The sequence below is a fragment of the Triticum aestivum genome, chromosome 7A, assembly GCF_018294505.1.
Source record: "Triticum aestivum cultivar Chinese Spring chromosome 7A, IWGSC CS RefSeq v2.1, whole genome shotgun sequence".
In the NCBI taxonomy this organism is placed as follows: Eukaryota; Viridiplantae; Streptophyta; class Magnoliopsida; order Poales; family Poaceae; genus Triticum; species Triticum aestivum.
In genome coordinates this window covers 432,737,729-432,762,703 of record NC_057812.1, presented here as the reverse complement: position 1 = coordinate 432,762,703, position 24,975 = coordinate 432,737,729, and the positions used below count along the sequence as shown (strand labels likewise).

The following is a 24,975-nucleotide window of genomic DNA, read 5'->3' as shown; positions in this document are numbered from 1 at the left end:
ATACCCGTAGTGCACCTTTATAGTCACCCAGTTACGTTGTGACGTTTGGCACACCCAAAGTATTCCTACAGTATCCGGGAGTTGCACAATCTCATGGTCTAAGGAAAAGATACTTGACATTAGAAAAGCTTTAGCAGACGAACTACACGATCTTGCGCTATGCTTGGGATTGGGTCTTCTCCATCACATCATTCTCCTAATGATGTGATCCCGTTATCAATGACATCCAATGTCCATGGTCAGGAAACTGTAACCATCTATTGATCAACGAGCTAGTCAACTAGAGGCTCACTAGGGACATGTTGTGGTCTATGTATTCACACATGTATTACGATTTCTGGATAACACAATTATAGCATGAACAATAGACAATTATCATGAATAAGGAAATATAATAATAACCATTTTATTATTGCCTCTAGGGCATATTTCCAACAAATACTACGGTAAGAGCACTTGCGACCAGTTTCAGACCATGTTCCTTGCCTCTTCTCTATTCAATCCAATTTCACAAGATCCAAATTATTCCGCTTTGAAAACTTTTGGGTATCCAACCCGGGTTTCAAAGAGGTGGTCATGAACTCATGGGTGTCTCCATTACAGTGTGCTGATCCAACTAAAAGAATTAATGGCAAGCTAAAAGCGCTTGCTCACGCCCTGCGTCAGTGGAGTAAGGCCCTCTCGCGTCTCTCTTTGCTGCTTGAAAACTGAGAAAAAGCACTGAAACTTTTGGACGGCATTGAGGAAGAACGTCAGTTAGTTCTTCATGAATGGAATTTTAGGCAAATTATCAAAGCCCACATTATCCGTCTCCATGATTACAAGAAGCAATACCGTCGCAAAAGATGTACTATTTGTTATATCAAGTATGTGGATGAAAAATACTAAGTTCTTCCAAAGAATGGCCACGGAAAGACAAAGATATAATTCTATTGCTGCTCTAACTCTTGATAATGGGGTGGTGTTGGAAGATCATGACAGCAAAGATGCTGCTCTTTTTCATGCGTTTAGAGATAGGTTGGGGGTTTCGGTTCCACTTGAGATGAAGTTCAATCTGGATGTTCTTGTCTCAGCCAATGTTGATCTTACTAACCTTTCTCGACCTTTCTCTCATGACGAAATCGATAAGGTAGTTAAGCATCTTCCTGTTGACAAAGCCCCGAGACCAGATGGTTTTAATGGGTGTTTTTTGAAATCTTGTTGGGAGATAATCAAGTTTGTTTTTTATGATCTTTGTTAGAGCTTTTGGGAAGGCAATATTTTTTGGACTGTCTCAACTCGTCCTTAATCACCCTCATACCTAAAAAGCTAAAACCTACCATCGTGAATGATTTTCGTCCCATTTCGCTTCTCAATTGTTGCCTCAAATTGTTGACAAAGTTGCTAGCCGATCGCCTTCAGAAAGTTATCCTCAAAATCATTCATGAGAATCAGTACAGATTTATTAAAGGTAAATCCATTCAGGACTGTTTAGCTTGGACTTTCGAATATATTCATCAATGCGAGCATTCTGGTTGAGAAATTGTTCTCCTCAAGCTAGATTTTGAAAAAGCCTTTGATTTGGTGGAGCACGATGTGTTTTTTCCTATGATGGAAAAGTTGGGGTTTGATAACAGATGGATTCATTGGATCAAATTATTATTGGGCTCTGGCCATTCCTTGGTGCTGTTGAACTCTATTCCAGGTAATTCCTTTCAGTGCAAAAGAGGTGTTCGTCAAGGGGACCCAGTGTCGCCTTTACTGTTTGTCTTAGCGGTGGAGTTATTGCAGTATGTGATTAATGATGAATTTGCTAAGGGCAATCTGAGTCTGCCAATCCCGAGGCGGGGTAAATTCCCCATCATCCAATACGCCGATGACACAATCATTATTCTTCCGGCTTGTAAGGAGCAATTTCTCCATCTTAAGCACATCCTTCAAGATTTTGCTCTCTCTTCGGGTCTGAAAATTAATTTTCAAAAGTCTATTTTGGTGCCAATTAATGTAGACTCATCTGCTGCTGTTGATCTAGCTTCTGAGTTTGATTGCAAGATACGTAAAATGCCTTTTACTTACCTTGGTCTTCCTCTCGGCACCACTAAGCCGTCTATGACCGATTTATTGCCTCTCGTGGATAGAGTTGAGAGAAGATTGTCAAGCATGTGCTCTCTCCTTTGTCATGCTTCCAGGATAACTTTGGTCAACTCTATTGCTACTTCCATGATCAACTTTGCTATGTGCACGATGCAGCTAAACGCAAGTTTTTTGCAATACTTCGATAAGGTGAGATGAAGATTTGTTTGGACAAAGAAAAATGAGCAAGGTGAATCTTGTAACTCATTGGTTGCATGGCAAAGAGTTTGCTGTCCCAAGGCGCATGGGGGTCTTGGTGTTATCAATATCAAAGTCCAGAATCAAGGTCGCCTGCTCAAGTTTCTTGATAAATTCTACAACAGGGCCGACCTGCCATGGGTAAGACGCATATGGGATTCTTACTACTCGAACTCTGTTCCTCACGCGTCTCCGATTTGTGGTTCTTTTTGGTGGAAGCAAATTTGCAAGTTAATGCCGATTTTCAGAGGCATATCTTCTCCGTTGGTTGGTGATGGTAAAAATATTGCCATGTGGCATGATAAATGGCATGAAGTTCCTTTGGCAGATCATTTTGCATGTCTCTTCTCGTTTGTCATCAATGAGGATTGCTCGATGGCAGAACTATGCAGGTAATGATTGGTCCGGCATGTTCCACATTCCCCTCTCGCCAGAAGCGTTCGAGGAAATTTAATCAATGCTTACTTTTAAACCGGAAGGCCTAAATCTCTCGGATGCAGTGGATTCTTGGACCTATGTCTGGGGGCAAACGTATCCCCCCCCCAAAAAAAATATGTGCACTGTCATAAAGACATTGTGGCGTCGCCTCCGTTTGCATGGATTTGGAAGTCAAAACTTCACATGAAACTTAAGATCTTTATGTGGTTCTTGTTGGCTGACAGATTGAATACTAGAAATATGCTTAGGAGGCGACACTTTAACATCAATGGTGTCAACTGCGTCCTTTGTAGCTATGGGGTGAAAGAAACTATTGAGCATCTAATCTTTACTTGCCCCTTCAGCTCTTCTTGCTGGTTGAAAGTGGGGATCATTTGGAACATGAACCATTCCAGAATTGAAGCCATCCAAGCTGCCAAAAGGTCTTTTAGTAGGGAACTTTTCTTTGAATTTGTGGGGATTGTGGCTTGGAATATCTGGAAGGAAAGGAACAACTTTATATTCAGTCATATACCACCATCTTTTGCAGCTTGGAGAGAGAGAACCAAGGCAGATCTTCTTTGGCTCAAATATAGAGTGGACAAAGCTCATTGGGACTACATAATTTTATTTGCCCTATCTTTGTAATTGAGCCCCCTCCTTTGATCTTTTCAGTCACCCACTCTTTGTATTAGCTTCTCATAGTTGACACCTTGTCCTTTCCTTCTTGAGGGCTTTTCCTCAAGAGCATGTACATACTATGTAACCTTGTTTTGATTTAATGCATCACAGTAGGAGCCTCTCCTGCTGTTTTCAAGGTAAAAAAACAATAAACTAAAATTGCCATGATACATGAACCTAAAATTGCCATGGTTCATACAAAAAATAATTTTTATGGTCAAAGTACTGGAATTGCCATCATCAAAATACTAAAATTGCCATGCTCTACAAACTAAAGTCGCCACATGACAACTTTAGTTTAAGCACTATGGCAACTATAGTGTAAACATCATGACAACTTTTGGGCCAAATTTTTTTCGTCGAAACATATCAAGATGGGGTCTAGTTTTGAAGATCTCGTCGAGACAGATTTAATGGTGAAAACAAATTTTTTAATTAGATTTTTTTATTAGGAGATAAAACATTTTTAAGCTGAAAACCAAAAAGATTCCTGCTGATATCATCTGTTCTGACGTGGCAAAATGAGTAGTAATGAAGACGTGTGGGCGATGTGCAAGACGCCACACGTGTGGGCGTTAGTTTTTTCCTTTATTTTTGGGTATTTTTTGACAAGCAATTGCTGCGAAAGCCCATCAAAGTTAAAAATCTTCCACCACCATTTACACAACAAGGCTTTATTCATCATAATCAAGTTTTGAATACCTAAGCCCACATATCTTTAGGCCTACACACCTCAGACCATTTTACCAGGTGGTACTTTTCTTATCTTCCTCTTCTTGCCACAACAATCTTGCCCTAAAGAAATCCATTCTCCTGTTGACCCCAATAGGGAGCCCATAGAAGGCATAAAATAAGGAATGCTAGTCAAAGAGTGATAAGAGTTATCCTACCAACACTGGCAAGCAACCTGCCTTTCCAATTGCTACATTTTTTTCATTTTGTCTCCGGGAGGTTTCTAACTCTTGATTCTAATCCTCTTATCATATATAGCTGGTCCAAGTTATCTCATAGGGATAGAGCCCACTGGACAATAAAAGATTGTAGAGATTTTTCTGCTTTATTAGCAGCAGCTCCAAACAAAAATAATTCACTTTTATGAAAGTTATTTTTTAATCCAGGCATTTGCTCGAAAAACACAACACAAGTTTTAAATTATGTGCACTATCATAATCATCCTACAATAAAAATTTGTATCACCTGCATATTACAGCATGTTAGTCCCATTGTCCACATTTTTCTCTAAAACTCCTTTAGTTAAACCATTTATTCTAGCATTATCCAAAATCATGGCTAAAGCATTAGCAGCCAAATCAAAAAATGAGGGAGGACAAGGAATCTCCCTGTCTCAACCCTTTATGTGTAGGAAAAAGGTCCCAAGTTCTCATTGGCTTTTATACACACATTACCACCCTTTATAGTATCGACCAATTTATCAGGAAACCCTTTTATTTTGAGCATTTGCAAAACAAAGGGCCACTTGACCTTATCACATGTTTTTTTCCTTCAAAATCCACTTTAAACATCATAGCATCTATAAAAGCATTTTGTATTGGATAAATGACCTCTCCAGCAGCCTCATTGAACCTATTCATGAGAACTTTGATAGAAAAAATAAAGCTCACATTTAGCAAGAAAATGGGCCCGAACTTCTGAATCTGATTTGCATCCTTAGTTGTAGGAACCAAAGTAATAATCCCATAGTTAAGCCTAGCTATATCTAAATGTACCATTATGAAAATCATCAAACAGAGCTTTAGTAGCCATTTTCACCAGATCCCAAAAGTGTTGATAAAACTCCGAGGGCCTGATGATTTTTTACGAGCCATAACAAAATTTACAGTGGTGTATTACTTAACAAAGTTTTTTTTTTTTGCATAAGAGGAAATTTTAAAACTTTTTAGCGTACAAAGGGACATGTTTTTTGGAAAGGGCTTAATGAAATCACCGCCAAGATAGCGAGCCCAGCCCAGCGCGTGTGGCCTAGCCCAAACAGCTCCTCTGATCCGGACCCATAGTCGGAAGCCTTGCACCAATCTTGAGGCACCCCCGCTGCCGCCTCTTCTCGCGCGCCGTGCGAAAACAAAACCCTGCCGTCTCCCCCTTCCTCTGCGGCGTATCTAGGGTTTTTACCTCCCCGCTCCGCCTGCCCACACGCGCTTCCCTCCAGAAGCTTCTAGACACTTCAGTCGGAGGAGCAGCTCACGCCGCGCAGCAGCCATGGCGTCCACCAAGGTCCAGCGTATCATGACCCAGCCCATCGTACGCTCCCCGAACCCCTCGCACGCATATGCTCTCCTCCTCTTTTTGCATCTGTTTCCTAACGTTTTGGCGCTTTTGTTACCCGCTGCTGCGACGGTCGGCGAATCCATGGTGCGCGACGGCAGAATCTCATCTTCCGGTTCCTCCAGAGCGTAAGTGTTGACTGAGGGAAAAAAAATAACAATTCGTCTGTATTTTTTTTCCACCTTCCGTTTTAGGGTTGCTGACGGTTCGCTCGAGCTAATTTGGTTCTAATTTTGGTGCAGAAAGCGCGCATCCAGATCTGGCTTTTCGAGCAGAAGGATATGCGGATCGAGGGTCGTATCATCGTAAGTTCCTTCACCGATTTCTTGTTCAAATTGATAGAATTTAGCCTCACCAATCCCTCTGTGGTCGTTCGCATGTATGTTAAGTGAATGTAACTCTGTATCTGCATACCATGTGGCTTTGAGGGTAAATTATTAACATGTATTACTTGTATCTCAGCAAGTGGGGGTGAATTGATTAATACTCTAGTATAATGATAAAACTGGTAACTTAGTAGAACACATCTGTTTGTTTGTTTTGTTAAAAGCTAACATGAAAATGTGTTGGCGTCTTTTCTCAAGAATTGGTAAACACTTGCAAATAAATCTGCATGCTCAATACCAAAGATTAATTAAGTGCTTGGACAACCAACATGATATGTGCACTCTTTAAGCATCTGAAATTGATGCTAACTAGCTGCTAATAGATGGGTGAAACCTAGCATTTCTTTGTGTAACTTATGCTTTGTCTGGTCAAGAGGGACATAACCTAGTTTCAAGCTTTATTATTTCTTTGTAACACTGAAACCAACCCAATCTTGACCTTTAAAATCAAGTAACAAGTAGTTACTTGGTTCCTTGTGGAACCACGAACAAGTAATAATAGCACTATCCATGTGCCCAGTCAGAACTTCACCATACTAGATACTGAAGTGTTTGTAGAAGGTATTTTCTAGATGTGTTCCTTTTGGGACCATAGTGGTCATGGGCATTGTTTTTTGAGTCGTGAATATCATTGGTGTAGGTTCGTGGTAACTTGATTGCAATCTAGATAAAGAAATAGTGGTTGGTGATGGATGGTAACCACAAGTGTGCTTACTCAGTCAATGATATTAATAGTTTTAGCCTTAGAAATTAGCTTATCGTAACTTTTTGCCCCAGGCTCAGGACCTTCCCTTTGTAACTTACTGTTAGTCAAACATGTGTGTTTGGTGCGTCCTGTCTCATGATTTTTTTATCACTCTATGTGTTGTTTTGAATCACCCTCAAGACTTGCAATCCCCCCTTCCCCTTGTTAACGAATATGATGCTTATCGGTGATTGTGTTTGGACAACTAAGTATATAGTCCAGGGGGCTAAAAATGCCTTTATTTTAAATTACACTAAATCTTTCATCCTACACATTCTCTAGAACTGAAGCATAGGTTGCTGCCTAAGGCTTCAGTATGATTTTTCTCTTGTCATGGTTTGGTTTTACCGACGGGTGATAAGGTTACGATGTGATGTGCCTATGCTGTGTGCTGCTTCAGTTGTGTTTGCATTTCTTTCCAGTTTACATGTTTGAGTCGCATCTTAATAAGTCCACATGGGCTCCTGGGTTTTTCAGTATTGTGCCTGTCATATTTTTGCTGCCATACCCTCACCAGTTTCTCAGACTTTTGTTGCCATATCCCTTGTCTCTTTCTCTAACTTTTGCTTTTAAAACTGTGAGAAGAAAGAACAGATTATTTGGCTGCCTATATTAGATTTGCCTGAAGGATTGGAGTATCACCAAAGAACTAGCTATGGACAGGGGTGCGTGGAAGCTTGCTATCCATGTGCCAGAGCCATGAGTTGGTCGCGAGATCTTATGGGTTTCACCTCTAGCCTACCCCAACTTGTTTGGGACTAAAGGCTTTGTTGTTGTTTGTATATTAGATTTGCCTGTATTATAATCATCTCAATGAGACAAGTTGGTCTGAAGCATGCCAATAACAGATTTCACATACAGTCAATTTAAAATATCCTTTTTCACTGTATCCTTGTTTGAATGGTTTGTGTACATGTGTGGTTTATTGTGTCATATTGAGGAATGCTGGGTTTTTATACTGTTTGTGTGTTCTGCAGGGCTTTGATGAGTACATGAACCTGGTTCTCGAGGATGCTGAGGAAATCAACATTAAGAAGAACACCAGGAAATCGTTGGGTTAGTACATTTGTAACCAAGCTTTATCCTAACAGAACTAAGGATAAACATTATCTCATAAGTTCTAGTATCTAATTTCTATTTTGGAAATTGGCAGGAAGGATACTCTTGAAAGGTGACAACATAACTCTGATGATGAACACGTAAGTGAAAGTGCCATGAACCATTGAATCCATGTTTTTGCTCCTGTAATCGCAAGCAACAAGGCCTCTAAATTCTGCAATCTCTTTTTTTTTGTTGCAGTGGAAAGTGAAGCTTCTCTCTCTAGGATGGCTGGCGTTCTCGTTCCTGTGTTGAGCATTCCTGTGATACTTTGAACTCCACCCAGGCTGAAATGCATGTAGCTTGTCGTTGTGGTCACTGAGCATATGTAACGTCTGTTGTCTATCTATGAACCCAGACCCAGTAAATCCATTCTGTCGACTCCGTGCAAGATGTTTGATCAAGATGATGAGCTTATCGGTTGCGTTTAAGATTGACATGAACAGACCTTGTTGACTTTTTCTGTTGTTGAGCTTATTAGTTACTATGACTGTATGTTATGTTTTTTTCACTGCTTATGAGTGAAACGCTTGATTTCCCTCGTGCTGAAGGACTGCTAGCTGAAACTGAATTTGCTACCAGATGACTCGGCAAAGTTAATTATCAACATAGATTTGTACATATCTTATTCTAGGGTACAAAGTTCATTATAAACATAGATTTATCTGTATATGATTGGAAAGAACATAATCGGTTTTAAAATCTTTTCAAAGACTTTCTATCAGGAAATATCAATAGCAATTGCACAAGTTCTTATGTTCATCACAGCGATAGCAATGCAAGCTCATAATCTCCCTTACAGATAATCTGATTGGATTCACTTGCTGGATTCTTTGCTTGTGATCATGAGATCAAACACACATGTATTGCTTGTGATGATATGAGATCAAACGTACATTTAAGATCAAAAGAAGAACCACCTGCTCTTAGCCTTGTTCTTCTTGCTCATCATCTCCTTCCTCTTCTCCTCCAGTTCCAGTCTCTCTTCCTCGTCCTCGCTACTCGTGCTGCTCTTGTCTCCCTCTTCCTTCTCCTCGGCGTTGCTGGCACCACTGCCGGCAGTGGCGACGTCGAGCCGCGCGGCGTCCATCGCCCACCGCATCACCTTCTCCACCTCGTCCTCCTCGTCCGATTCCCCTCCCAGATCCTCCAGCCGCACCCTCGTCTCCTTCTCAGGGCAAACCGCCGCGCCTTTCAGCGCCGCGAACCGTGCCTCCATCTCGTCCATCCCGCCGGCTGTAGGGGCGGGGGCAGCACCTGGCCGCTTCGGCGCCGGCGGGCGGGACCTGAGCGCGTCGAGGCGGCGGGCGAGGTCGTCGTCCAGTGGACCGGGCCCCTCGTCCAGTGCAAGAGGGTTCGAAGCGGCGGAGAACGACGACGAGACGAGGTGGGAGTTGGCCTGGAGCTTTAGGAGCACGGCGTCCTGCGCCGCCCGGAGCAGCGCTTCCACCTCCGCATCGTCGCCCACCGGCTTCCGGCCGCCGCCGCTCATCGTGGTGGATTTCGCGTGGAAATATTCCCTTCCTCGCCTTCTACAGACTACAGTCCACTGGGTTCTGCCTTCTGCGTATTTGGTGACTAGGGCGAACGGTCCGTGTAAAGCCCAGTCCGTCTCCGTCCCAGTCTAGGCCCATCCATTAGTGATCAATTTGTTCTAAAAACAGTAATTGCTTTCTTTTAATAATCTCAAAATGAATTAACCGTATTCATCCCCACCTTTAAGCTTCCCAATGGCGGAACCCTAAGCTAATTCCACGCCTCCCACCTCGCCCAGCGCGCATGGACCAGCCGGCGTCGGACGCCGGCGCCTGCCTCGAGGTCCGCCTCTTCTACGTGCGCCTATCGCCCCGCAGCTCCGGAGCTGCCGCCCCGCCACGGCTCTCGCTGGCCATCCACCACGCCGGGACCGAGGCCTCCCCCTCCTCGCTCCCTCTCCGCCTCGACCGCTGCGACCCAGTCTCTGGCGAGGCCACCTACGTCTCTACCGCGGCCGCGCGCCTCCCCCCGCCCGACGCCTCCTTCGAGGTTGCAGACCACCGCGACGCCGCCCTCCTCCGAGGCACCCTTCGAAGGTGCCCTGACGCCAAGGCCGATTCCCCTGTCTGGGCGATCGACTGCGTCCCCGCCGATGCAGCGGCGGCCTCAGCCTCGGCCTTTGAGGTCTATGTTGCCGGGTACTGCGCAGGTGAGCCCGCCGTTCTTACGCGAGCCCTGCGGCTGGCCACCCCGGAAGAGGCTGCTGGCGGATTGGTTCGCCGGCGATCAGCACCTTTGGCGGTGAGTTAATCAAAATTCGACAGCATTAGTTGCTCCATCTTACTGATTAGTACGACCTACAAGGGATGTAGCTTTGCTATATGAACAATTGTGGCAACAAAAAGGGTCCTAATAATGTAGTATATGCATAAGCTGCAGAATGGTTGCTCCATCTTACTGATTAGTACGACCTACAAGGGATGTATCTTTGCTATATGAACAATTGTGGCAACAAAAAGGGTCCTAATAATGTAGTATATGCACAAGCTGCAGAATGTGCCTACTTGTTTGAACTATGATGGGCACCAGATGACAGGCAAATGCTCTGATAGCCAGATTTTGTGTGGACTTCTCTTCCAGTTCTTCCTATAGATATAGTAGTGTCTCATTATTGTAACTGCTTTGCTCGTTCAGGGTGTTTATGGTTGCAAATTTGCCTTGCTTTTCAGCAAATATTTGTCGCCAACTGTGCTATCGCTACGCCCGAAAATGGAAAGCTGCTTTAGATGTTAGACCCTCCCTGTAACTTTCCGTTGTTAACTGATTATGACTGGTATTCTGGTAAAAAAGTCTTTTACTAGACTTTTAAATTTATGTATTTTTTGCCTATTGTTGCAAAGTACTCTTGTAGATTTAAAACAATATTTAGAAGTGTCATGGTGATTATTATTTTTAGTATTAGTGTTGTCGGTACATTTGATAAATATATTCTATATGGATGGAAATCCTAGCCACATAGTCTATTATTTATTTCTGCGTTGGCTAGTATAGCTTGGAGTATTATAAAGTTGAACGTAACTTAATCTTTTTGCCATGTGATCATGCATTAGATCATACATGTAGATCTCATCTTAAAAAGATTACCAAGCGGCATATTATGTAGTAAGATAGGAACTGGTGGTGTAGGGATGCTGCTATTATCCTTTAGTAGCCTGATTCCATAATACGCATATTACCAAGCGGCATAATGTGCCCCCTCTTCAAAATTGGATCAAACAGGTATTCTTATGTTATGATATTACCTAACAATGCAACAAAGGTGGCCAAATTTACTTTGCAACCAGACTCATGTCATATGTTAATAAGGGTTTGAAACTTCAAAGCACGGAGAATTACACCTGTTAGCTTAGGTCTACTTTCCAGCCGTCTCTTGGTAAATTTTTCGCAGTGTTTCCTTTGATGATTCGTGTGAGCCTGTCAGTGTGAGGTCACAGGTATTAGGTTCCATGAGTTTTTGTTTCAATCTTGCTGTTTCAGATAATCTTGTTGTGTTCAAGGTTCAGTGACAGTGGGAAATTGTTGCTAAGTCAAGGTATTACAGCATTTGATGCCGTGTCTATTACTGACATTATCTCGGGGTATTTGCTTTGTCACACTTCAGTTGGAACAGCATGCTTGGGGTGAATCTTAGTTTCTTATTTATTGAACCCCTAAAATTTCTGTTAGTTAATTAGTGTCTCTTTCTCAGGCTATGTGTGATGAAGACGAGAGTGACATGAACATGGGAACCAGGGCATACCCTGAAGGATGGTACTCTGATGACGACGACGGGCAACTCACATGGTTCAACGCTGGTGTTAGGGTTGGCGTCGGGATTGGGCTGGGAGTCTGTGTTGGAGTTGGTATAGGCGTTGGGCTCCTCATGAGCTCCTACCAAGCAACGGCCAGGAACCTGAAGAGGCGGTTCTTCTGACACTGTCGCTACAAAGGGCTCGGACGGCCAGTAAGTAGAGATGGCCCATCCGATGATGTTCCGCGCTGAACCAACCGCCGTATGTATAGTTGGTGGATTTGTTGTTCGTTGCATTGTTGCTGGTCGTCTGGAGTTTTTGACTTGTGTAGCTCTCATATCTGTGTATGTAATCTGTGAAGGTGTCCCTGAACTTGTGGAAGTGGCAAAAATGGACTTGGCATGGAGCAGACGCACTGTGGCCTTATTTTGTAAGCTTCAGAATTGTGCTACAAGTCAATAATGTGTATACAAGTGCGACAGCCTTTCGCTATGAGCGAATGTTGTCGGATGTATGTTTCGTCAGTGTTTAGAAGCACATGATAGTAGTAGGTAAAGACTGTTCGTTAGGCAACTTGTCTATGATGAGCCGTTCTGCCTTGCAGAACAAAATTGTCAATGTGTTGTAGATGGGAACTTGGCGAAAAGGGGGAAAAGAATGCTCGGCGAGGGATCGTGTACAGTAGTTGATAAAACAAAGGTCAAAGAGAGAAATCGTAAGAAAAAGTCTTATTTAATAGGTCATCTCTTAGCATAAATTGTCTCACCCAAGCTTTTAGGAAAACTAGTTATTAAAGATAAGGCTAAGAGATAACCCGTTGATAAGGCTTAAGATAAAACTATCTTATCAATCACTGTACATGTCATAAGACAATAAAAACATATGTACAATCTTCTTATCTGTAACTAGATACCCCTAAGACCAACTTCAATGGGGCGACCCAAACGGACGACGATTTCGTCTGTTTTTTGTCCGTTTGGGTCGGACGTCCGCCCGACGTCCGCCCTGTTTTAGATATGGGTCAGTAGCGCACTCAATGTGCCGACCCATGTGTGCCGGCGTGACGAGTTGGCCGCCCTATCTATACCAATATAAAAAGACCCAAATGGGCAGATCCAAACCATCTCAACCGTCAAATCATTTTATCTAGCGGTTTAAATCGCTTCAATATTGAGCACCAAACACATTTAACGCTCTAATTACCCACCACTACCATTGGTTATAAACACGTTTCGACTCAACGCTATCCCATGAAATCTGCCATGTAATTAATATCCTACCATTTCCGTGAAAAAAGTAATTGATATCTTACCAAATACCAACGTGCAACAGATATATCTTACCTAATATAACGTGCAACTAATATCCTACCTAATATAAACGTGTATTGCACGTACATCATTACTAGTTTCAACAAATAGCTCATTTTTACATTGAATATGCATTTAAACATATAGTCAAATAACATAGTTTGAACCGAATAAAATAACATAGTTTAAAAGCCAAATAAAAATAAAAATGTCTCACATAGTTTTGCAAGCCGAATAAAAGAAAATACATCAATTGGTTGCCAACATGAGCCCACATATGCTCAACCAAATTATTTTGCAGTTGCACTTGAGTTTCTCAATCACGCATGTCATGATGAAATTGGGTGAACTGTTCAAACGTTATCGCTCCTCCATGCTCAGGCACAACATTCTCACCTTGAAACTGAAACCCTTGATCGTACAGATGTTCTGGGCGCTCGTCTTCTACGATCATATTGTGCATGATCACACAAGCAGTCATCACCTCCCTCAGTTTCTACGTGCTCCAGGTATTAGCAGGATACCGAATGCTGCCCCATCGAGATTGCAAAACACCAAAGGCACGCTCGACATCCTTCCTAGCACTCTCTTGCTCTTGGGCAAATCTTTTCCTCTTCTCTCCGACAGGGTTGGGGATTGTCTTGGCAATAGTGGTCCACTGAGGATAGATGCCGTCACCCAGGTAGTATCCTTTGTCATAGTTGTGGCCGTTGGTAGTAAAGTTCACCGATGGGCTGTTACCTTCGGCAAGCCTAGCAAACACCGGCGAGCGTTGAAGCACGTTGATATCATTGTGTGATCCAGCCATGCCAAAGAAAGAGTGCCAGATCCAGAGGTCTTGAGACGCCACGACCTCTAGTATGGCAGTGCAAGCCCTGACATAGCCCTTATACTGCCCTTGCCAAGCAGAAGGGCAGTTCTTCCACTCCCACTGCATGCAATATATGCTGCCAAGCATCCCTGGGAAGCCCCTGCTGGCATTCATCGTCAACAAACGGGTTGTATCTTCAGGAGTCGGCTCTCTTAAGTACTCAGGGCCAAACAAAGCAATAACAGCCTTGTAGGACTTATACATGGACTCTAGGCATGTAGACTCGCTCATACAGATGTACTCGTCAATGAGATCACCGGGCACTCCATATGGAAGCATTCGGATGGTGGCAGTGCATTTTTGATAAGAGGAGAAACCAATCTTGCCAACGACATCCTCTTTGCACTCGAAATAGTCACCATAGACGACCACCCGCTCTCTAATTTGGTTGAAAAGATGCCTACTCATACGGAAGCGGCGGCGGATTTTTTGATGTTTGAACAACGGATTTGTTGTATCAAAGTAGTCCTTCCAAAGAAGGAAATGCCCTCTCTCTCTGTTGTGATTCAATGCCGGAAGGTGGCCCGGAATGGAGCCACGGAACAACGGCTGCTGGTTGTTGAGGTGGTGATGGACCAACACGGCAGCCAATATCTCCTCCTCGTCATCGGACGACGAATCGTCGGAGTCGCAAAGGAAATTGTGAAAGAAGAACTCGTTGGTGGAGTCCATTTTGTACCTTGGCAAACTGTCGAACAACTTGTGGGCGTCGACGAAGGAGACGGCCGGCGAAGGGAGCCGCGGCGCGCACGGACCAGCTAGCTGCCTTGCCGGCGTCCGATGAGTGGGACGGCGTCCTACGAGCGTGCCGGTGAGGATCTGACCGGGGCGGCGAGGCGGTTTCTTGGTCGCGGTCGCGGCGGTGTGGTGGGGGAGCGGGGGTGGGAAGCAGTCGGCTCCCCGGCGGCAAGACAACAGTGGCGCGACGTGGGAGTTGGCGGCGTTGCTGGGCGGATGTTGCGGTGCCGGCAGCTGGCAGAGTCACCAGAAAAAATGGGCGGCGGCATTGGTGACGAAGAAGGCGGGCGAGGGTTGCTGTTGGATGGGCCGCCTCTTCCACTAGACCTCGTCTTTCAAAGAGCAGCAGCCCTGCAAGCCTAATAGAACCTTGCTAGGGCTTACCTCTGACTCCCTTTTACTCCAACATCTCAAATAATACTATAAAATATGTGCTTGCAATAAACAGAAGCTAAAGGAAGAAAAGCAATAAAACTAATTCACTTGCTTCTTGGGATCGATAAATGGCGAACCTGCCCGGAGCGAGCCCCCCTTAGAGGCAAGTGAAGTCTTCCGCTTTCCTCGCAGAGTTGGTTCTAGCTTTCACCGAAGGATCTCGATCGATGCTCGCATTTGGGCGGCTTTCGCTCAATCCGTGGCTATAGTGATAAGGCAAATCAAAGGGGTCAAAAAAGAAGATATAGAATTGTAGCTAACAGGGTTCACTCGCCACCTGACGAAAGAGTTTGGTTGCTCGAAGGAAGCAGAAGCAAAACCTGCTTTCTTTCTGTCCCAACCTCCAAGGGCGTTGAGCAGGAACTTGAGCAATTCCAGAAACCTTAGAAGAAACTGGATATGTGGCAACAAGAAGGGCTTAGCCAGAATCTTGAAACAGGGGAACTATTAGATTTGCTAGCATTCCGGGAGAATAAATAAGGTCATTTAGTAAGTCTCCAGGCATACTGTACTTGACCACCCTACTTTGCTTTGTCCCTATTAGGCCAATTGGCTGGCTTCCCTCAGCTCAGACTGGTGTCGCCACCTCTCCCAGGACCGGAATGATTATCCCCGCCCGATGGGTCTACATTCATCCCTGCCGAGAGCGAGAAAGCCTGTCTTCCCCGAGATTATTTATTCCTCTTATTTCTTATATGAATAACTGAAATCAATCCCTGCAGGTGCCGTTTTCCCCGCTGCCAGGCTCCCACCAGAGAGAGATCCCATTTCCATTTTTCTAGAGCAAGCTGGAAGCCAGGGAAGTGATTCCACAAGCTAGAGAGATTCTCCTCTTTTCTTTTTCAGAGTTGAGCTCAGGCTAAGGGGACATTCTTCATCCCGGAGGGCCGGGGAGAGGAGAGATAGCATCACTCTGACTTTGCCGGAAGGAGGTCACGGACTTTTTCTTTGTTCATTTTTTTTAGATTGGAGGAATTCCTCATATCCAAGGCAGCTCCCCACAAACACCCCACCCATATGACTATGCCCCCTTTTGAATCGGGCTACTTTTTCCGGAACGCAGTCCGGAATAAGCCACTAGAAACAGGATTCATGAATTCAAACTAAAAGCAAAGGTATCGCTAATTCCATTTCAGTGGAAATATAGGGATGAAAGTTTCTCTCCTACTGATTTCGCCGAGGGAAGACCACACACGGCCGAGAAAGAAGTGTCACACACCCCAAACAAGCACCACTCGACGAGGGGGGGGGGCGGGGAAAGCTACAGGCCCAAAACCTTCGGCACTGAACAAAGGGTGAGATCGATGAAATGCAATACATGTTTGAATATTTCCTATCTTCTTCCAGCCATCAAACTTGTTCAATTCGTTTTCTTGAGATCTGTGGGGAGGCCAATGTGCCACCGATCAGCGGGCCCGGGGGAGGAGAAGGCGAGCACGCGCGCGTCTGTCTCGTGTCCGCGCCGACGCAAATCCGGCTCAAAAATGTGCCAGGAATGGGTCGCTCACGGACAAAAAGCAGACACGCGTCCGTTTGGGTCGGCACGTTGGCCCGACTTTTCTATCTGCGCCGACCCAACCAGACGCCAGCGGACGAAATGGGTCACCCGTTGGAGTTGCTCTAAGTATGTGGTAGGAGAAATTGTGCTAAGAGCTCATCTCTTAATTAAGAGATAAGGGAAGACAAATTTTTTTATGGTTTCTCTCTCCTTCACCTAATCATCTATCCTATTTGATATTTCTAAGATAGAACCATTGTACACGCCCTAAGTGCAAGAAACAAGGAGTAGGTAATGTCGGTGCTGCCTTCCGCATAAGGTCTAAGAGCATCTCTAGCCGCACCCCAACAGCCCCCCCGGGCGACTTTTTCGCGTCGGTGCCGAAAAAAAACACAGTCGCGCCCTCAGGGCGCCGAAATCCGCCGGCTCGGCCCATTTATTGGCCCGACGATCCCAGGCCGAACCCAGCGTGCTGGGGGCGCTTGGGGGCTCCGTCGGAAGGGAAAAACGCGTCTGGGCCACCATTGTCAGGCGAAAATGCATCTTGCATGTCTAGACCCCCCCCCCCCCCGTGCACGCTCTCCCGCCGCCTTGCCGATCCCGGCGCCGCCCACCCACCCACCGCCGCTAGATAGACCATTCCCCGCCAGAAAAGAGAGAGGGTTCCGCCATGGCATCCTCCACCCCGTCCCTGGGAGAGTTTTCCGGCTCTCCGACGGCGTAGAGCCAGAATACCAGCGGTTGCATGCCTACCATGCCCGCCAGGTGTTCAGCGATTTGTCTGCCTGGTGATGGACTCAGATGATGAGGAGGCGCTCGCGGTGCTGCTGGAGGAGGAGGCCGATGCCGACGCCCAGGACGAAGAGCATCTCATGGTCCTCGCTGCCCTGGCCAGCCTGCTCGCGAGCAATGCAAAGTCATGGCGAGGTGGCTCGGCGCTGGGCCGACTGAAGGCAAAGTAGAGGCATCAACTAGAAGGATATTTCTTGCTCTACTCCGACTACTTTGCCGACACTCCACTGCACGGTGACAAAGTATTTCGGTGCCGTTATCGGATGGGCCGAAAGGTCTTCCTCAAGATTGTGAATTCCATCCAGGAGTTCGACAACTACTTCAAGTGCAAGAAGGATTACACCGACACAATTGGATTCACCTCAATCCAGAAGTGCACGACAGCTATGAGGATGCTTGCATACGGAGCTCCCGGTGATTCACTAGAAGACTATGGATGCATGGCCGAGTCCACGACCATTGAGTGTTTCTACAAGTTCTGCAGGGCAGTGGTAGAAGTGTTTGGACCGTAATACTTGCGATCACCCAATGCTGAAGACACTGCTCGGATCCTAGCATAGAATGCAGCAAGAGAATTTCCTGGGATGCTTGGAAGCATCGAATGCATGCATTGGAAATGGAAGAACTGTCCATTTGCTTGGTAGGGGATGTACAAAGGCGCCAAGGCGGTTGCAGTGTGGTACTTGAGGAAGTGGCCACACACGACCTTTGGATTTGGCACTCCTTCTTTGGTATGCCAGGAACTCACAATGGCATCCATGTAATGCAGTGCTCCCTTGTCTTTGCCAAGCTTGTTGAAGGTCATTCGCCTCCGGTGAACTTTGAGGTCAATGGGCGGCACTACAACAAGGGATACTACCTAGCAGATGACATCTATCCGAGATGGTCCATATTTGTGAAGACTATCTCAAACCATGTGCCAGGAGGCAAGAACTCCCACTTTGCGAAGGTCCAGGAGGCTTGCAAGAAGGATGTCAAGCGGGCATTTGGTGTGCTCCAATTTCGATTTGCTGTTGTCCGGTACCCTGCTCAGACCTAGTCGAAAGATCAAATGTGGGAGATCATGACTTGCTGTGTCATCTTGCACAACATGATCATTGAGAGCGAGTAGGAAGAGCCAGTGTTTGACACTGAACCATATTACAGGTAGGGTCCTCTTGCCCAAGTTGATCACCAATTACCGGCAACCTGGACTGCCTTCTTCAATATGCGTTAGGAGATCCGAGACCCACTGGTGTATCAACAACTGCAGCAGGATCTGGTGGAGCACCTATGGAGGCTCAAGGGCAACGACTAGCTGGAAGTGTGATGAAATATGAGTTTTTATTTTGTTGAAATATTTGTTGAACCATATAATTTGTATTGAACTATTTGATTTGATTTCTATTGATTTTCTGTGATGAACTATGTGATAAAAAATATCTTCTGTTGAATTTGTGCCGAAAATGGGCTGAAAAGTGGGCCGATTTGCACCGAAAGTGGGCTAAAATCAGCGCCTGGGGGCGGCGGCTGGGAACCTGATTGCCCCCACGCCAATTTTTCAGTCGAGGCGCCCCGATGGCGGCACTATTTCAAGCCCCTGGGGGGCCAAACGGCTGGAGATGCTCTAAGTCCTTACAAACACACCCTTACATAAAAATAGGAAAACATTCAAAATCGAGTGCCTAAATCTTTTTCCTCCTTCATCCACCGTCGACACATCATCAGCATGGCATAGCTTGATGTTGTCTCTAGGTCCTCGCCTCAACGAAGTAAACTTTTTGAAACCCATTAAAGCTCCTCTGAGCTCTGGATAGTACAAAATCAGTATAAGAAAGCTACCCTAAATTTAGCTTTTATTTCCTCTCTCCCAAGGCGTCTTAGGAAAGCCTTCCTCTCCTGAATTAAACCTTTGGTAGCGAGCCAGTGGATTCACCTCCCCTCTGCCTGCCGCTCCGGTGACCAGTGGCGGGGAGGAGATTCCTAGTGTCTCGGCTCCTCCTAGTAGATAGGTACGGTTTTAGTCCTCACTGGGGTGCCGTTTGGACGGATGGCAGCGCTTCGTTTTCAAGTCAGTCTTCCGGGATCCTATCCTCCTCAAGTTCATCCATTGGGACGAATTAGACGGAGCTCCGGCATAGATTCCTACCAGCTCCCTGGGGCGGCGAGGTTAGGGTTTCTCTCCGTGCGTACGCAACGACAATATTTGGTGTCGGGTTCTTTAGATTTATTCGAGGATTCAAAGGCAACGACTGCGGCTCCAGGGCACTGGTCCATAAGGGAACATGCACGAAAACTTCCCGGTCATCATCGACAAGGTCAGGCCAGCTCCGGTATGGGAGCGGCAATAGTGGCGCATCGTGGCTCGTTCTGACGGCGGCAATGGTCATTCGGTGGTCCATGGACCTCGATGTAATTTTATTATGTTTAAGGTACTTTGTTGTAACACCCACGATGCGGCTATATCTCCCACGTGTCGGGGCATGACTTAGAGGCATAGCCGCATGGTAGGTTTGTCGCAAGAGGGGTAATCTTCACACAATCACATGTACTGAATAAGAAAGGGATAAAGAGTTGGCTTACAATCGCCACTTCACACAAATACAAGTTAAACATACATCATCTAGAATACAATCATGGTCCGACTACGGAACCAAAATAAAAGAAGACAACCCCAAATGCTAGATCCCCAATCGTCCCAACTGGGCTCCACTACTGATCAACCGGAAAAGACACAAAACAACGATCAAGATCTTCATCGAGCTCCCATTTGAGCTTGGTTGCGCCACCTGCACTGGTATCATCGGCACCTGCAACTGTTTGGAAGTATCCGCGAGTCACGAGGACTCAACAATCTCACACCCGCGAGATCAAGACTATTTAAGCTTATGGGTAGGGTAAGGTAGTGAGGTGGAGCTGCAGCAAGCACTAAGCATATATGGTGGCTAACATACGCAAATAAGAGCGAGAAGAGAAGCAACGCAACGGCCGTGAACTAAAAGTGATCAAGAAGTGATCCTGAAACTACTTACGCACAACCATAACATAAGAACCGTGTTCACTTCCCGGACCCCGCCGAGAAGAGACCATCATGGCTACACACGCGGTTGATTCATTTTAATTAAGTTAAGTGTCAATTTCTCTACAACCGGATATTAACAAATTCTCATCTGCCCATAACCGCGGGCACGGCTTTCGAAAGTTCAAACCCTGTAGGGGTGTCCCAACTTAGCCCATCACAAGCTCTCCCGGTCAACGAAGGATATTCCTTCTTCGAGGAAGACCCGATCAGACTCGGAATCCCGGTTACAAGACATTTTGACAATGGTAAAACAAGACTAGCAAAGCCGCCCGATGTGCCAACAAATCCCGATAGGAGTCGCACGTATCTCGTTCTTAGGGCACACCGGATTGGCAAGACGTCGGGTTGGCATAGACCCTGGTTGCCCAGGGGGCGCCGGACATCGCCTAGTTTGGACCAACACTCAGAGGAGCACTAGCCCGGGGGTTTAAAATAAAGATGACCCTTGAGTCCGCAGAACCCAAGGGAAAAAGGCTTAGGTGGAAAATGTTAAAACCAAGGTTGGGCCTTGCTGGAGGAGTTTTATTCAAAGCGAACTATCAAGGGGTTCCCATAACACCCAACCGCGTAAGGAATGCAAAAATCAAGGAACATAACACCGGTATGATGGAAACTAGGGCGGCAAGAGTGGAACAAAACACCAGGCATAAGGCCGAGCCTTCCACCCTTTACCAAGTATATAGATGCATTAAAGTAAATAAGAGATAATAATGATATCCCAACCATATCCATGTTCCAACATGGAACAAACCTACAACTTGAAACGCTATAAGAGGGGCTGAGCAAAATGGTAACATAGCCAAACAACTGTTTGCTAGGAAGGTGGGGTTAGAGGCTTGACATGGCAATATGGGAGGCATGATATAGCAAGTGGTAGGTAGCACGGCATAGCAATAGAGCGAACAACTAGCAAGCAAAGATAGAAGTGATTTCGAGGGTATGGTCATCCTGCCAGAGATCCCGCAAGGAAGAAGAATGGGTCCAAGAAGAAGGCAAACGGGGGTAGTCGAACAGATCCTCACAACTCCAGAACGAAACCGAAGCTAACGAGAGAAGAAACCCGAAAAGAAGCAAGCAACATAGTAAATGAAGGAAATATGCCCTAGAGGCAATAATAAAGTTATTATTTATTTCCTTATATCATGATAAATGTTTATTATTCATGCTAGAATTGTATTAACCAAAAACATAATACATGTGTGAATACATAGACAAACAGAGTATCACTAGTATGCCTCTACTTGACTAGCTCGTTAATCAAAGATGGTTATGTTTCCTAACCATGGACAAAGAGTTGTTATTTGATTAACGGGATCACATCATTAGGTGAATGATCTGATTGACATGACCCATTCCATTAGCTTAGCACCCGATCGTTTAGTATGTTGCTATTGCTTTCTTCATGACTTATACATGTTCCTATGACTATGAGATTATGCAACTCCCGTTTGCCGGAGGAACACTTTGTGTGCTACCAAACGTCACAACGTAACTGGGTGATTATAAAGGTGCTCTACAGGTGTCTCCAAAGGTACATGTTGGGTTGGCGCATTTCGAGATTAGGATTTGTCACTCCGATTGTCGGAGAGGTTTCTCTGGGCCCTCTCGGTAATGCACATCACATAAGCCTTGCAAGCATTGCAACTAATGAGTTAGTTGTGAGATGATGTATTACGGAACGAGTAAAGAGACTTGCCGGTAACGAGATTGAACTAGGTATTGAGATACCGACGATCGAATCTCGGGCAAGTAACATACCGATGACAAAGGGAACAACGTATGTTGTTATGCGGTCTGACCGATAAAGATCTTCGTAGAATATGTAGGAGCCAATATGAGCATCCAGGTTCCGCTATTGGTTATTGACCGGAGACGTGTCTCGGTCATGTCTACATTGTTCTCGAACCCTTAGGGTCCGCACGCTTAAGGTTTCGATGATAGTTATATTATGAGTTTATGAGTTTTGATGTACCGAAGGAGTTCGGAGTCCCGGATGAGATCCGGGACATGACGAGGAGTCTCGAAATGGTCGAGACGTAAAGATCAATATATTAGACGACTATATTCGGACATCGGAAAGGTTCCGAGTGGTTCGGGTATTTTTCGGAGTACCGGGGAGTTACGGGAATACGGGAGAAGAAGTATATGGGCCTTATTGGGCTTTAGGGGAGAGGGAGAGGCAGGCCTCGCGCCCCGCAAGGCCTAGTCCAAATTGGACTAGGGGGAGGGGCTGCGCCCCCTCCTTCCTTCTCTTCCCTCTTCCCCTTCCTTGTCTCCTACTCCTACTACATGGAAGGACTCCTAGTTGGACTAGGAAAGGGGGAATCCTACTCCCGGTGGGAGTAGGACTCCCCTAGGGCGCGCCATAGAGAGGGTCGGCCCTCCCCTCCTCCACTCCTTTATATACGGGGGCAGGGGCACCCCATAGACACACAAGTTGATCCATGTGATCATATTCTTAACCGTGTGCGGTGCCCCCTTCCACCATAGTCCTCGATAATATTGTAGCGGTGCTTAGGCGAAGCCATGCGACGGTAGTACATCAAGATCGTCACCACACTGTCGTGCTAACGGAACTCTTCCCCGACACTTTGCTGGATCGGAGTCCGGGGATCATCATCGAGCTGAACGTGTGCTAGAACTCGGAGGTGCCGTAGTTTCGGTGCTTGATCGGTCGGGCCGTGAAGACGTATGACTACATCAACCGCGTTGTGCTAACGCTTCCGCTGTCGGTCTACAAGGGTACGTAGATCACACTCTCCCCTCTCGTTGCTATGCATCACCATGATCTTGCGTGTGCGTAGGAATTTTTTTGAAATTACTACGTTCCCCAACAGTGGCATCCGAGCCTAGGTTTTATGTGTTGATGTTATTTGCACGAGTAGAACACAAGTGAGTTGTGGGCGATATAAGTCATACTGCTTACCAGCATGTCATACTTTGGTTCGGCGGTATTGTTTGACGAAGCGGCCCGGACCGACATTACGCGTACGCTTACGCGAGACCGGTTCTCCCGACGTGCTTTGCACAAAGGTGGCTAGCGGGTGACAGTTTCTCCAACTTTAGTTGAACCGAGTGTGGCTACGCCCGGTCCTTGCGAAGGTTAAAACAGCACCAACTTGACAAACTATCATTATGGTTTTGATGCGTAGGTAAGATTGGTTCTTGCTTAAGCCCGTAGCAGCCACGTAAAACTTGCAACAACAAAGTAGAGGACGTCTAACTTGTTTTTGCAGGGCATGTTGTGATGTGATATGGTCAAGACATGATGCTAAATTTTATTGTATGAGATGATCATGTTTTGTAACCGAGTTATCGGCAACTGGCAGGAGCCATATGGTTGTCGCTTTATTGTATGCAATGCAATCGCGCTGTAATGCTTTACTTTATCACTAAGCGGTAGCGATAGTCGTGGAAGCATAAGATTGGCGAGACGACAACGATGCTACGATGGAGATCAAGGTGTCGCGCTGGTGACGATGGTGATCACGACGGTGCTTCGAAGATGGAGATCACAAGCACAAGATGATGATGGCCATATCATATCACTTATATTGATTGCATGTGATGTTTATCTTTTATGCATCTTATCTTGCTTTGATTGACGGTAGCATTTTAAGATGATCTCTCACTAATTATCAAGAAGTGTTCTCCCTGAGTATGCACCGTTGCGAAAGTTCTTCGTGCTGAGACACCACGTGATGATCGGGTGTGATAGGCTCTACGTTCAAATACAACAGGTGCAAAACAGTTGCACACGCGGAATACTCAGGTTATACTTGACGAGCCAAGCATATACAGATATGGCCTCGGAACACGGAGACCGAAAGGTCGAGCGTGAATCATATAGTAGATATGATCAACATATTGATATTCACCAATGAAACTACTCCATCTCACGTGATGATCGGACATGGTTTAGTTGATTTAGATCACGTAATCACTTAGAGGATTAGAGGGATGTCTATCTAAGTGGGAGTTCTGAAGTAATATGATTAATTGAACTTAAATTTATCATGAACTTAGTCCTGGTAGTATTTTGCAAATTATGTTGTAGATCAATAGCTCGCGTTGTTGCTTCCCTGTGTTTATTTTGATATGTTCCTAGAGAAAATTGTGTTGAAAGATGTTAGTAGCAATGATGAGGATTGGATCCGTGATCTGAGGTTTATCCTCATTGCTGCACAGAAGAATTATGTCCTTGATGCACCGCTAGGTGACAGACCTATTGCAGGAGCAGATGCAGACGTTATGAACGTTTGACTAGCTCAATATGATGACTACTTGATAGTTTAGTGCACCATGCTTAACGGCTTAGAATCGGAACTTCAAAGACGTTTTTGAACGTCATGGACCATATGAGATGTTCCAGGAGTTGAAGTTAATATTTCAAGCAAATACCCGAGTTGAGAGATATGAAGTCTCCAACAAGTTCTATAGCTAAAAGATGGAGGAGAATCGCTCAACTAGTGAGCATGTGCTCAGATTGTCTGGGTACTACAATTGCTTGAATCAAGTGGGAGTTAATCTTCCAGATAAAATAGTGATTGACAGAATTCTCTAGTCACCATCACCAAGTTAGT

The 24,975-nt window shown here is 45.4% G+C and overlaps 3 protein-coding genes across 3 annotated transcripts; 2 read left to right on the top strand and 1 right to left on the bottom strand.

The window, feature by feature from the left end:
- Nucleotides 1-5,431: 5,431 nt before the first annotated feature.
- On the top strand, nucleotides 5,432-8,461 carry LOC123147398 (small nuclear ribonucleoprotein E). Its single transcript, XM_044566635.1, has 6 exons — nucleotides 5,432-5,667; nucleotides 5,793-5,819; nucleotides 5,934-5,996; nucleotides 7,800-7,878; nucleotides 7,976-8,021; nucleotides 8,122-8,461. The coding sequence occupies exons 1-6, from the start codon at nucleotides 5,626-5,628 to the stop codon at nucleotides 8,129-8,131; spliced, it is 267 nt and encodes an 88-aa protein (XP_044422570.1). The 5' UTR covers nucleotides 5,432-5,625; the 3' UTR covers nucleotides 8,132-8,461.
- Nucleotides 8,462-8,613: 152 nt separating this feature from the next.
- Nucleotides 8,614-9,412, bottom strand: LOC123147397 (uncharacterized). The gene has a single exon (XM_044566634.1). It carries the CDS (start codon nucleotides 9,410-9,412, stop codon nucleotides 8,825-8,827), a length of 588 nt encoding a protein of 195 aa, XP_044422569.1. The 3' UTR covers nucleotides 8,614-8,824.
- Nucleotides 9,413-9,486: 74 nt separating this feature from the next.
- LOC123147396 (uncharacterized protein At1g01500) lies at nucleotides 9,487-12,211 on the top strand. Its single transcript, XM_044566632.1, has 2 exons — nucleotides 9,487-10,197; nucleotides 11,645-12,211. Exons 1-2 carry the CDS (start codon nucleotides 9,700-9,702, stop codon nucleotides 11,867-11,869), a joined length of 723 nt encoding a protein of 240 aa, XP_044422567.1. The 5' UTR covers nucleotides 9,487-9,699; the 3' UTR covers nucleotides 11,870-12,211.
- Nucleotides 12,212-24,975: the final 12,764 nt, after the last annotated feature.